This window comes from Orbicella faveolata, unplaced genomic scaffold (assembly GCF_042242905.1).
Source record: "Orbicella faveolata isolate gen_17 unplaced genomic scaffold, um_ofav_v1 contig_46, whole genome shotgun sequence".
Lineage (NCBI taxonomy): Eukaryota > Metazoa > Cnidaria > Anthozoa > Scleractinia > Merulinidae > Orbicella > Orbicella faveolata.
In genome coordinates, this window is record NW_028301576.1 from 18,760,001 (window position 1) to 18,773,704 (window position 13,704).

Genomic DNA, 13,704 nt, shown 5'->3' on the forward strand with positions numbered 1-13,704 from the left:
CGGCACGCATTCAGATGTAAAGAAATCATCAAAACCGAGGGAAGAAAGCACTTTTCTGGTTTTCTTCTGGTGTTCAGACAATTTGGCTTTGCATTTTCTGGTAGGTTCCTTGCCACTGCATGAGTTTTCGTGTTTTTGCAACCACGCTTTAAGATGATACCGCTTTTTACACTTGCTGCATTTAAACGTACTGCCATCATCTTCGCTCTCGCTTTCATCTTCGTCTTCACTGTCTTCTGCCTCTACCGTGTTCACCGCCCTCTCGTTGTCTTCTAAAAGTTCTGCTAAATCATCTTCATCCCACTCTTCAAATAAATCTTCAATATCCATAGTTTGGTCCTGGTTTGGTCACTTACTGTGTAGTGTAAACAAAGTTCTGCAAAAATAAACTTTAGTTTGCGACAGTGACGTCACGAATTTCCACTGTGTTGGAACCGGTGACGCGAGCTAGTTTCCAATCCAGTCTCTTTACTATCCATGATTGCGCTTCCTTAGTGTGCATAATTTATGGCGTCATTAGCGCGCGTTCGTGCACGCGCAAATTGAAAACATGGCGGATTTGCCTTGATATTGAGTTCTGTCAGTTGAAAAACTGGCTATAGCTCACTAACGACCTCGGGCACCCCCAATTTTTTTCCAGCCATTTTAATCAACTAATCATTAGGTTTGCGTGAGAAAAGACTGATCTGATTCCTCTGTTTAAAAATTGAATAAATAAGAAAAATAGCAGCTGCACTGTAGTCTTTTCTATTTTGCAGTTTGATAGCCGTGGCAAGCAACTTGGTTCCAATATTTTGACAAGGACTCAGCTGTCTGTCAAAATCTATTTAGTTTATTTGTGTTCGACACAAGTATTGACTGTAGTTTGAGGCGTGTTTTCATGAGTCTGGGCTCACAAAGAGTTTACAATAACTTGGAACGCGTTCTTGTAATAAGTATTAAATAACGCTAAAATGGGACATTTTCAATGCCTCACTGCTCCTTAACGAGCATGGGCACCCCCCTTTCTAATTTTATAATTTAAGTTCTCATATGATAGATATTCATTGGACAAAGTTTGAACAAAAACCTATATACAGTTTTATTTTAGGGGAATTGCCTTAAATCGAATCTTTCCAGGGTCGCTCGCTTCACTACCGCTGGTAAAGGGAAACGAAGACTCTCGTACGCGGTTGATAGTTTGGCAAGCAAATACCCTAAAAACTGTATGCTCGCAATCAAACACCGACACTGAATATTACCATTCTCGTTCCCAGAGGCCGCGCTCCTTTTGGTCAGCACCAAAAATCGCGGCCTGTGGCCGCACCCAATTTTCTGAGCATGCGCAGACTATTCGTTTCGTATTCTCAGTAAATCCAATCTCGTTCCCAGAGTCTTCGTTCCCCTTGACCAGCGGTCGGAAAGTGAGAGCTCTGGGAGCAACCATTTCAGGCATACGCAGTAGATGCGGACTGCGCAGTGAAACTAGATGAGCAGAATCACCAGAATTCGGTTATTTCAAAATGGTTGCTCCCGGAGCTCTCGTTTTCCGACCGCTGGTCAAGGGGAACGAAGACTCTGGGAACGAGATTGCAGTAAATCAGATTTGTCAGTCGGTGAATCGCGGACTTCCGGTGTTGGACCAGCCCAGAGGGATCCCCAGAGGTCCCAGAGGTCGCGATCCTTGGTGCTGACCAAAAGAAGCGTAGCCTCCGGGGACGGGAATGTGAATGTTGCCCGTTTCGCACCCAGTCGAGTTCGCACCCCTGAATTCATTATAAACTTTCTATTTCGAGTTCGCCTTCACATTAAATGAATTAAAGAACGAGAAATAAACATGTTTTGTGTCATTTTGTTTCATTTCGCTCGGTAAGAGAAAGATAAATTTTAAGCACTTGATCGCCAGTTGAGTCGATGTGGATAGGAACCCGGGTGGGTGCGAAACCTCCAGCTACCCCGACACTATTCAACCTCTCTCCTGGTCTGCAACGAAGACTGACGATAACCGAAATTGCAAATCTCATAACGGCTTGGCTTTATTTTGCTTATTACTAATCTCGAACCTCTCCAACACTTTCCAACGTCAAACAGAGTGAGATCTGGGTACGACACGCAACGCAACGCTACGTTCTCGAAGAGCGTAGTGTTGCGTGTCAGAGAGAGTCACGATGTAGAAGGTTGCTCACAAAATGATACTCAGACATCACAATAACAAGAAATACAAAAGATCTAAAATATTTATTCTCAAAAACACAGCTAACTACATCCACTATAAGAGCCGACTTACAGTGCCTTGCAATCAAGTAGAGTTTTACTGATAATTTATTTCAGATTTTAGAAAATTAGATTACCTAAGAAATGTGAACGCTCTTCCCAGTCATCTTTGAAACGTTAAATTCTCTTCTTTGAACCAAGACCTGGTTGCTCGCACGCTAATTAACAATAATGTAGCATTAGAAGTTAGTCAAGGGTCAATTTCTTATCCTTACAAAGCGCTCTCTACTGCTGATTTTCTACAGATGAAATAACTTTAAAATATCTCGAAAGTGGAAAAAATCAAGTCATAATCACAGTTCATGTTAGTCCTGGATAATCTTAGCTCACCTTCAAATAGCCCATCCCAGCCTAACTTTATTACACACAACCATTTATAAAAATTTAACGTTTATTTATTTCTGGTCACAGAGTTGCCACCCCCCAAAAAACTGACTTAGCAGCCAGGGAAAAATACCCTTGCTGCTAAATCAGTTGCTACACCAATTTATGTGAGTTGTAAATTCTTTGACTATGTGGAATTGAAGACTTTAGAAATTACTTACACATGCTTTGACCAGCAGTGATTGAATTAAATAAATTAAAGTACTGGACTGGAGAACATTTGCGCATTCTTTGCGCGAGGTTTGTGCAGAACACCCCGTTTCCCCCACCCCACCCCTCCTCTTCAGACCACGCCAAACACAAACAAACTTAAGTCGTAAAGTAACAGTTATTTGTTAAAAAATCTTCTGACGTTTGAATATTTTCTTTTATGAGACCTATCAAATTTTTTGGGCTACAAAAACAGAACGTGCAGGCTTCGGCTCTCTGATAAGTAGGCAGATTAATTGTTCAAGGCTAGGTAAGTAGCCATTAGACAGGCAAAGACTGTCAACACCATCTTGGGTTTTACTTCCACCAGATCATCAGGCAGGGCGTAGGTCGTGGCACCAATCTTTCGGGCAACACTAAGGGCATATTTAGCATTTTCATGTTTCTCCTAAAGCACAAAACAAAGGAAAAAGTATAAGTTTTGACTGACAAGCTAATAACATAATATCAGCTTCCAGCACTGGAGGGAGGAACTTGCTGTAGACCGATGCCTAGGGTACTAACCCTACGAGTTACTATTATTTGATGACGATCCGCTAATTGTTTCTGCGCATCCTTACTGAGCAAGCAAACTCACATGGCAAGTCATGCATCGATGCGCGCGCTAAGTAATAAAATGAAGAACGATAGGGCAGATGGCCATTGCTATAGCTTTGCCTGGATTTAACGATCTTGGACGTTCGGTGATCCCTATTTTTCTTTTGATGGATCATTTCCTCTACCGATTTTGTACGTTTAGCCAAAAAATGAAGAAAATCTATCTATTAGAAGTTTGAGCTTTTGGCAAAATGCACCATCGAATTCCGTTATTTTTAGCTCCTCGTTTATCTGGGCGGCGGTTTCAAATGCCTCTTGACGGGTTAAGTTTTGTGAATACGTTGGCAACCTTTGGAGTTATTTACGCAACAGACCCATTTCTACAAAATATGACTAAGACCGTTTGCTTCCGTAGACTCTCCTTCTATATAAACCCCTGTAGACCATGCTGAATTACGGGCGCCAATTTTTCGAAATCAGGCTAGTTTTCCACACGTTTTATCTCTGAAACGAAGTCGCTGACCCCCAATTTTTTTTCATTTCTGACACAAATAACTCATTCTCTGACTGCAGTAAAAAAATTCTAAAAAATCTACAGACTGGAAAATTTACGCGCGAACGTTCTTAAAGAAAAAATCTATATCTTTTTAGGTGAGTGTCTGAGCCAACTAACGTTGGGTTTTGGCTATTCTAAAATCAAAAGTATTTGTACAAGAACTACCAAGGGCCAATATCTCCCAGTACGGCTCGAGCAAGCTAGGTTAGGAAGGAGTTTATTATATGGCGCTCGGGTCATACTTGTCATTTAATTTGCCCGCTTTTGATACACAGCTTGTGACTGTTTCCATAGAGATGGTCCATATGGCATAATCCCCACCAAGTAAGAACCAATCAGAACACTTGGATTTACCTCAAGACTAAAAGTACCTTGCCATATGATATTGTTACTTAAAGGAGCTCAGTCACGGTATTTTGAGTTATTTTGGCCACATACAAAATTACCTTTAAATGGTCAGAAACCTTAAAATAAAAGTTTAATAAGATAGAAAAATACCAAGGAGATAATGATAAACCACAAAGGGACAAGGATGGCTAAGGATGGAGAAGATTAACACGGATTACAAACGTCGAATTTGAAAAATTGAACTTTTCAATATGCGCAAACCGTGGCTGAGCTCCTTTAAAATGCTACTTACTTCATCAGTGGTGGCACTGGACACCATGTCATACTCCACAATGCCGGGCTTGATGACATCGACTAAATCCAGAACAGGCAGGCTGCTACTGATGCTGGGATCCTGAAAGTTTGTGATTCTGCTTGACTTGCCTGCGCCTTGTAACTTAAGATCAACAACACATGAAGGTTACCTTAACACAACTGAAAACAACGTGTTGGCTTAAAACAGGGCTTTCATTAAGGGATGTAACCCGTAACACCTGTTACAGCTGAGTGTGCTTGATTTTCCCTTGATGCTACGGGTGAAATTGCCTGTTGCTGATAGAGTTCACCCACAAACTAATAAGTATGCTACTGGTGTGGAGAACAAGGCTACAGGTGACTCAAAACTTAATGACAGCCCAGTAAAATGTACCATTTTTCAAATGATATTTAATTATCTCTTCACAGGGCACTTTTGGCATTGCTCATAGTACAAGTAAGAAGGATGCATGTCCCATTTGAACCTTCCAAAATGGCCCAGCTCACAGGTCATGGATTCTGATAACTACATTAAGGATCCAGATTTTTTTTGGTCCAAAGATTATGCGATGCCTAACATTTCATCATTCACTTGTGGGAGTATTGTTATTCCACTTGGATGATGCAAGTCTATCACACATTACCCCCCACCTCCCTCCCCAATCTCCTCCAAAACACACAATCTATGGAAACCAGCCATTATTCAACAGTCTGTTGAGACTCCTCGTTAAACTCCTCGACTGAGGGTACCATAGTGAGAGGAGTGCCAGATTGTGCAATAACAACAACAAAAAAGATGAACTATCCAGAACCTGCCACCAAACTGTTTGATATGCATGAGCCATTCTCCCTCCTTAAAAGTCCTACAGGCAGCGTGACATTCTTCTTCCAGAGTATTTTAAATACTTTATCATTAATTTACCTTTTCATTAACCCATTCAATGATGTCTTTGTCTTCAATCTTTTTGCCATCTGGAGTCAACTTTGAGAGCAAGGCAAGTGTGTATGACCTCATCTGTTGCCAGACAACAGCTGTTGAAACAAAATCTCTTGTCAGTACATCAGGTGCATCTCGAAATTATACCGACACTGAGAAATCTAGGCAGGTAACACAGATTTTTGTGGGAAACCCCCACCAAGAAAAAAGGGAAAAAAAAATCAGTATTGTTACAGTTTTTGTACACCACCCAGCTCCAGTGATTGCTGAAACAAATAATTCAAGTTTTTGTTTCATATGGTTGGAAAATGTTAATAACACCAAAAACTGGACATCAAGTGGACATTAGGTGTGGTGATAGATCACTTGATCAAAAAACCAAATGTGAAGAACTTAAGATGAAAGCAAAAAGATTATGTTATTTTTACTAGAAAACTATTCACTTCTCATGAAGAGATGATGTTGGTGAACAAATATCTGTGTATATATATTGCTGTGCCTAATAGGAGTTAACTGACGTTATTTCAGAGTCATATGTTCCCGCTTACCCAGGGTCAGTGTCTCATTGCAGTCATGAATGTCTTGACCTCCAATTCCAACCAGTGAAAATTTCATTGTCTTCCCAAGCTCAACTGCATAGTTACAGTTCTCTATCTTCTTCATCTTTCCACCCATTTGTTTAAAAGGAGGCCTATTGACTTTATCCCAGTTGACAACTCCAGGTTTCACAATATCATACAGCTGCAAGAGATAACTTCACATTAAAGACCGCTTGGAAGTCTGAGTGTTTTAACCAATTTTTACCCTATATGTACGTCAGATCAACATTTTGGAATCAACTGACCTCAGCTTACTGTGCCTTTCAATAACATGCGGACTCTAAAATTCAAAGCTCAACCAACAAAATCATTTCTCACCACCGTCAATCAATTGTTTGGTGGCTTCTCCCAACTTCCGACTACTGCCAAGCATGTGGTAATCAAATTGCTGAGCACAGTGCTTGGATGTAGTCTGAAGCTGGGAGGACGCCGCCGAACATTTGATTGATGGTAGTGAAAAACACATTTGCCGGTTAAGCTTTGAATTTTAGAGTCCGCATGTTATTGAAAGGCACAGTAAGGCAAAAAGAAAGCTAACCTTACCTGCAGCAGGACTAATCCACTGCAGAGGTCCCTGTAAAGATTGTTTACGTACGGGTTAACGCCAATACTGTTCATCCAGTTACGGAAGGCTGTGGGAAAAAAAACTGGTAAATACTTGGTTGAGCAATCTTTTCAGAACCAATCTGAGAAAGTCATCACAGAGGATAAAGATTCAATTTTCTTTTTCAAATGGCAACAGTACAGCATCATTGTATTCACATACTTTTCTCTTCTCTCGTCTCCTCTCGTGGCTCTTCCAGTTCCTCAGTTTCTTCAGCATCCATTGGAGGCAAGGCTGGGTAACGATTGAACAAGTTTGCCACAAAGGCCATGTTCAATTTCGAGTTACCAGCTACAACATCCTGGAAGAGTGAAAACCATTCAAAATTATACCATTCTCTGATTTATAATTTTAACAGATGGAATTGACTCTCCATGTACCTAGCATTCTGAAGAATGCTTGTAGTAAATAATATTTACCTTAAAAACTGGGTCTACAGCTGTATAAGAATATTTTTACAGGTACAGGGAAACTAATTGAAGTCTTTTAAGTAGAGGACTGGGTAAAAATTCACTCAAGTACATGTAGCTAACCAAATTGATCTACATGATTAATCCTGGAAATTGCATTTACTAGAAACAATATGATTACTAAGTTCCCAGTTAAATATGAAACAATATGAACACCGTACCTTGGCACGCACAAACTTCCTGCAGCCAATTCTATCTGCCATTTGCAGCATTTTCTCAGCTCTTTTGTTGAGGTCTTTTTCCTACAACAAACATCACAATCAGTGAAAGAGTGTTGGCTGTGACTGGCAAGCAGTAATTCTTAAATCTTTCCACCAAAAACCATGACACATTGCCACTAGTTTATAAAGAAATGTTGTTACAAGAAATAATTATTATTGTCTACCTATATAGCTTGCTCAACTTACAGTCAAAGTTAGTACAGTCGAACCTCCCATAAGCGACTACCCAAAATGTCAAGCGTAAGTGGTCACTTATGAGAGCTTAAACCATATTGGGTCAAAATTTTGCCTCATTAGCATATGGTAACTGCAGAGACTTACCAGAATGATGTTTAACTGCTTTAATCATGTGAAAAGTCAATTTTGAGAAAAAAAGTGAGTACTTCTCATCGAGAAATTTCCATCTCAGGAATGTGATAATGTAACAACACCTTATTACCCAATTTACGCCCTATTATCAGTCAAGCGGTCACTTACGAGAGGTTAAAAACGAATTTAAAGAAAATGCCAAACTTTTTGCTCTAAAAGTGGTCGCGGTTGCTTGCAAGAGGTGGTCGCTTACAGGAGGTTACAAAAGTAGTGATTTGACTGGGAAACTCTGGGTATTTTGGAAAACTGGTCACTGAAGAGAGGTGGTTGCTTGCCAGACGATGTTCGAATCAACTGTTTTATACTGGAAATATGACTAATTATCATACAGACACGAGCAGTGTTTACTGGAAAATACACCACTCAAAATATTAATAAGAATCCAGGACATATTTTTGATATCCTCACTAGTGACGATAATATTGATAATGTCAATTCTTGCTTTTTCACAGTTGTTTGTGCTGTCAATTTGTCTGTATAGATATATGAATATATATATATAAATTTTATTTTCTTGTGTTAAAAACAATATTTTACCACTTAAAAATAAAATTTGTATCTTTGCATCACCGTGTGATATCCTCTATCTACAGACAACTTATTCCTGTGGTAATTACGCCCCCATCTTACTCACTTGCATTGGCCTGTTGTCCACAAACACTTCAGGAGGAGAAATTTGACGGAGTAGAACTGAGTAACATTCAGAATCCTGCCAAAAATGAAATTTTTACAGAGTCAAAAGAAGTGTTGATTGAGTGGTAAGGTTAAGACTGTTTACCCCGGTCTTTAAAAACAGAGAAGTCCGTTAAATCGTTTAAGGCTAAATTATGTAATACTATTCTTAACTCTCAGAAAACTAATGGAATTTTTTAACTCTTATTATTCGTAGTATGTTTGAAATTGTAAGTCCAGTTTATTATTTGTAACCATTTTTAATAGTAACTTAATTAAGTATTTTATTGTAAATAATTATCGTATTTTAGCATTTTATTGTAAATAATATATTTTTAGCATTCTAATTATTTTAAGCTGAGGGCCCCAAGTTTATCAGTAACTTAAGTTACTGTCACGGGTCACCCTCATTAAATTAAGTCTTTCACTTCACTTCACTTCACTTCACTTCACTGTATAGAAGCCAACTAACCCATCAGACTGACACTTCTCTCAAGTTTCGGTAGGATGAAGTGACTAGGAGTAATTGCTCTCCCCCCCTCCTGGATGGGGCGCTGGTCTATTGTAAGGTTACACCCCCCCCCCCCCCCCCCAGCACTAAATTTGCCAATACCCATTTATATACCCAGGTGGAGTTAGGTACTGTGAGAATTAAGTGCTTTGCCCAAGAACACAACACAATGTCCCCGGCCAGGGCTCAAATGCAGACCCCTCAACCCAGGGGCGAGTGCACTAACCATGAGGCCACCAGAGAGTTGCACATGTATATAAATATGGTAACTCACGTGTATGTCATCACTGAAGTTTTTCACTCGTCGGTGGTGGCCTGCTTGCGCTAAATGGTAGTTGAACCATCTCAACAAAATTTCCTCAGGTGAAAGTGCCATCAGGTCACTAAGTGTCTCTCCCTCCATCAAGAGACGGGCCAAGCCTGGCACACTCGTCAATGTGATATTGGCAAACAAGCCAATCTAATTCAAGGGAAAAAAATACATTAGGAAGTTTAAGAAAACTACAATGGCGGCAACAGCAATGTCGCTAAACTGAAGGTTTAATGAGCAAAACAATGGCAGTGCATGTGAATTATGATTCTTAGTACATTTCTTTGCTGTCCTCTGAAAAACAACAATGTGAAATGACCAAATTCTACATTGGCCAGAGAACATGAACCACGACAGATAATCTTTAAACATTACATTTCAAACTTTATGCTGTGTTCCATACTCATTTTAGAGATAGTTTTGACAGAGAAACATTGAAACTAAATACCTTTTGAGTATCGCAAGATTGGTGGATAGAATAGTTATTTTTAGTTGGCGTTACCCTTGGCATCCCTGTCGTAGTTACTTAAACTATCAATCATATTTAAACCTTATTATTGAGGTTGAAGTTAAGACTGACTACACTAATTGCCATTCAAGTTAGGGTTTCAAAAGCTGGTAATGGACAAGAAAAAGCAATGCAAAACTGAAAACAAGTTTACTTAGAACTGCAAGAAAATTCTACAAAGCACTCAGAATTAAACTTACCCTGATGATCTGCCACAGGACACCCAGTACAAGGTGAGGCTTTCCCTGTTCAAGGTCCTCAGCTCCAATGTTGACAATGTTGCAGCCAATAGCTTGAGCTGAGTTTAGAGCCAGAGTCATGTTCTCATGAATTTTATAGATGCTCAATGATTTTCCTGATTTTGGTTTGTTGATAGCACGTTCGTCGACAGTGTCAGGCACAGACAAATTTATCATTTTACTAATTAAAAGGGAAAAAAGGAAAGAATGCATTTGATTTCCTCCAGCATTGTTCCAAAATATAATCACATGGGAAGCTTTACAATTAATATTAAGGCAACATGACTACACTGTACTGTATACTGCATGGAGTCACTTTTTACTTCATGTTCAATTTCACCTTCAGAAATATACCAAATATGTAACAATGAAAGAGAAATGAAGAGGGATGGCTTAGAATTAAGATGATTCCAAACAAATTACATACTACCTTTCTAACATACACCATCTGTTACAGTGCTGATATAAGGTCTTAGAAAAGGAGAGCCCCTGGCCTCCAACTCTAATTCAAAACACTTGTGGCCCTGCACATGTATAACCAGCCCTTTTACATGTAAGAGAAGAGGCATGTTGACTGAAAGCTCATTTTGACTATCTACCATATTGATTCTTTTGTGTTTAATCAGGTTGATTTGCACATAATTTTCATTTTTTCACTGTTTTATCTGACATTCTTGCTTAGAAATTGATATACTGCAGGCTGTTAACTCAGATGTCACACTATTCTTGATTTAAGAAATATAAAATATGTACTTTGTTTTTATCGAGTTATAGAAACACGAGTGACAGTTTGGGAGAAGGAGAAATGCTGGGGAAACACGTGCTGTTGGGCGAGTGCTTCCACAGCTTTTTCGAGTTCTCCCAAACAATTAGATCAAGAGCTTGAGATTTCTATAGTGCGACAGTTGATGAGGGCGCAGCACAAGTTTCCTATCACGTATAGAAATTGAGAGCTAATAGTCTAATTGTTCTAGAATAAATCTACTAGTCATTCAAAACTCTATCTAAATCCTCTTCACAGACACTTCAAAAACACCAAGAAGTGGCCGTCATTTTGTTAACACTGTTATGCTACTCACTATCTATCACAGAATAGATAGTGAGTAGCATAGCCAATCAGAGAACACCTTACGTGTTAGAACGCTGGTAGATTAACTCTAAAACTCGATAGAAACACAAAGAACATGTTTTCTATTTCTTCTAAAAAATACCACGACCCCCAATAAAATAACTTGTTTACTTTGATCGTCAAAATGTAAATTCTCTTTGATCGTGCTCATCATTACGTCAACAGCTCATGCTTGTTCTGTGTTTCTATTGAGTTATAGGAACACAATTTTGAACCAATCAGCATGCATATTTTCTTTGGGCTATTTTCTAACATGTCATATTGCATTCATTCATTACTGTCAGTATACATGGACAGTTTGCAAGTAAATGTGATTAACTGAATCATAATTTTTGATCATTTTAGATTACTATAAACTCACCACAATATGATCCCATCCTGTATCTTTGTGAATATATCCTGGGTTGCAGGATCAATTGGTAAGTACGCCTTAGCTTCTTTGTCATCTTGTAGTGCAGTGTTCATCCAGTCGGCAAAAGCGACCCTCTCTGCATCCGAGTATGAATGCTTTGTGCCTTCTGCCGAACTTTCCGATGTTCCACCTGAAGTTGCAATTTGCTCTTTCTTCTTTAATAATTTCTTGAATTCTGAACCAGCTGAAAACTTTTTGCTGTTTTTCTTATAAATCTAAAAAGACAGCAAGTTGTATAATTTCTTTTAGATCAAGCTCTCAAGATGCCGATGTGATGTTAACCACTTTCTTCCATTTAATTTCTGTGGTGTGGAGATTGAGTTACACACATTTTGGCAAAACTTGTTTCACTGTCAAAGTATTTCAAAATTTTCCAATCTCTTTTTAAATGTAAAGCTAATAAACAAGAACTATTAACCGTCCAAAAAATGTATGGTTTGAAGGGGTTTTAGGTTAAAACACAAGTGCCACCAGTGATTTGTATGTGGTTGGCTTTGAACCTTGGCAGATACCTTAAACTGTGATACTGATAGACTTTGCAGTATTTCTTGAAAACTATTTTCTGAATTCTTGTGGTTATTAGGGTTAGGGAGAAAGTGGATTTTGAACAAGGCTTTATCTGTACTTTGTAGAGCACATTAAGTAAATCACCAGTGTCCTGATGACTGGTGAAAAGTGAAACAATAACTGCGGACACGTCTAAAGTATATTGTTTCGAGACCTCATTAGCCCTGAAGATTTAAAATACCTCGTTGGCTATTCATGCATAATTGACATGATTAGATAGTAATCAACTACTCATTAAATGAAACCCAAACATCTGATCTGGACTAAAAGGCACTATAAGTTTCTGCCAACTAATTGGCATACTTAGGAATACAATTTGCCAAACTATAATCTTGTATAAATGAACCTAATTGCCAGTTAAACCCCAGACTGAAAATGGAAATGTGATAGAATGCTAATTACTTTAAACACATCACTCGCGAGAAGACCTCACTGTCTTCATCAACACTTTAACACAGCAGCTGTTATTTTGTCATAATTTGATGCAGACACACATTTCCGCTTCCGATTCCAGAAAAATAAGCTTACTGAATGAAAAATCGCGACTCACCTCCAAAAATTCATTGAACTCCACCGTTCCATTCCGATCGGCATCCACCTCCTTTACAATGTCACGTAATTTATAGCCAGGTATATCTTCTCCAAGAGCTTTCATGACGTTTCCAATTTCGCTAGCCGTTATATGACCATTCTTATCCAAATCAAACTTTGATTTAGGAAGACAAAAGTAAAACAAGGTTGAGCTTTCTTGCAGCTCACAACTGGACATGTACACAAGTGAACGATATCGAAACAGAATAAATAAGCGACAAGAAAAGCCTAGATATAGCAAATAAGCTCTGAAGTACGGCACGAACATAAAACAGTAAACGGTAAAACTGACATGAGGTGTCGACTGTTTTTCAGGAAAGTTGTCTCAAAATATTGTAACTAATTTCACAAAGTGAACATCACAAAAGCAATTCGATTTCAATCAAACACAGAAGCAAATTTACCTGTTCGAAAGACTCCCGTATATCAGCCAGTTCGTCCTCCGAAAGATGAAAGTCAGCCATTTTGACGAGTAGTCCAGGAATGTGTTCCTCGCAAATAAAGAACAAGGAACAAGACAAACTAGTGACAATGTATGGTCAATATGTCTGCTTCAGTGGGCCGTGCCAAGGTTTAAAACGCACACACTTCCCTTTTCCATCAGCAACGACCTCCTATTGGTCAACAACCACTATCTGTGACCAAATTTGGTCATTGAAATTACTCCCCAGAGGTTTTTATTTCGATTGCTTTTCGATTTCGTGTTCCGCCAAAATATCGCGCTTTGACGAGGGGGAGGTCATTATCGACTAACAGATATTAACGGCTACAAATGTGCCTAAATTTGGACATTAGCAACATCGATCGTCAATTTTACTCTTCCTGTATTCAGATATGCTATTTTCGAGCGAAGTGAACGTGTGCGTGTCCCAGAGACCCGCATTCCTCTGTAACCATAATGCGGCTTTTCGTTCTTGCGAAGTTCTGGTTTTGGTGATTTTATTTTAGTTTCGATTCGTTCCACAGTTAAAATAAACTCTGAG

General features: G+C 39.0%; 1 protein-coding gene across 1 annotated transcript; it reads right to left on the reverse strand.

The window, feature by feature from the left end:
• Nucleotides 1-2,198: 2,198 nt before the first annotated feature.
• On the reverse strand, nt 2,199-13,326 carry LOC110041236 (plastin-3-like). Its single transcript, XM_020746518.2, has 13 exons — nt 13,126-13,326; nt 12,681-12,836; nt 11,513-11,778; nt 9,984-10,203; nt 9,240-9,425; nt 8,417-8,491; nt 7,354-7,434; nt 6,885-7,023; nt 6,662-6,750; nt 6,068-6,260; nt 5,505-5,614; nt 4,581-4,724; nt 2,199-3,235 (listed from the first exon to the last, which is right to left on the reverse strand). The coding sequence occupies exons 1-13, from the start codon at nt 13,183-13,185 to the stop codon at nt 3,080-3,082; spliced, it is 1,875 nt and encodes a 624-aa protein (XP_020602177.2). The 5' UTR covers nt 13,186-13,326; the 3' UTR covers nt 2,199-3,079.
• Between the last annotated feature and the right edge of the window lie 378 nt (nt 13,327-13,704).

What these genes read in the sequence shown, in the direction of transcription:
- LOC110041236 (XM_020746518.2), bottom strand. Translation starts at nt 13,185, where the DNA reads ATGGCTGACTTTCATCTTTCGGAGGACGAACTGGCTGATATACGGGAG. An exon ending in AGTTCAATGAATTTTTGGAG is followed by an intron (nt 11,779 to 12,680) that starts GTGAGTCGCGAT and finishes CTGTCTTTTTAG; the next exon opens with ATTTATAAGAAAAACAGCAA. An exon ending in GGAAGTTTGTGCGTGCCAAG is followed by an intron (nt 7,024 to 7,353) that starts GTACGGTGTTCA and finishes TCACTCTTCCAG; the next exon opens with GATGTTGTAGCTGGTAACTC.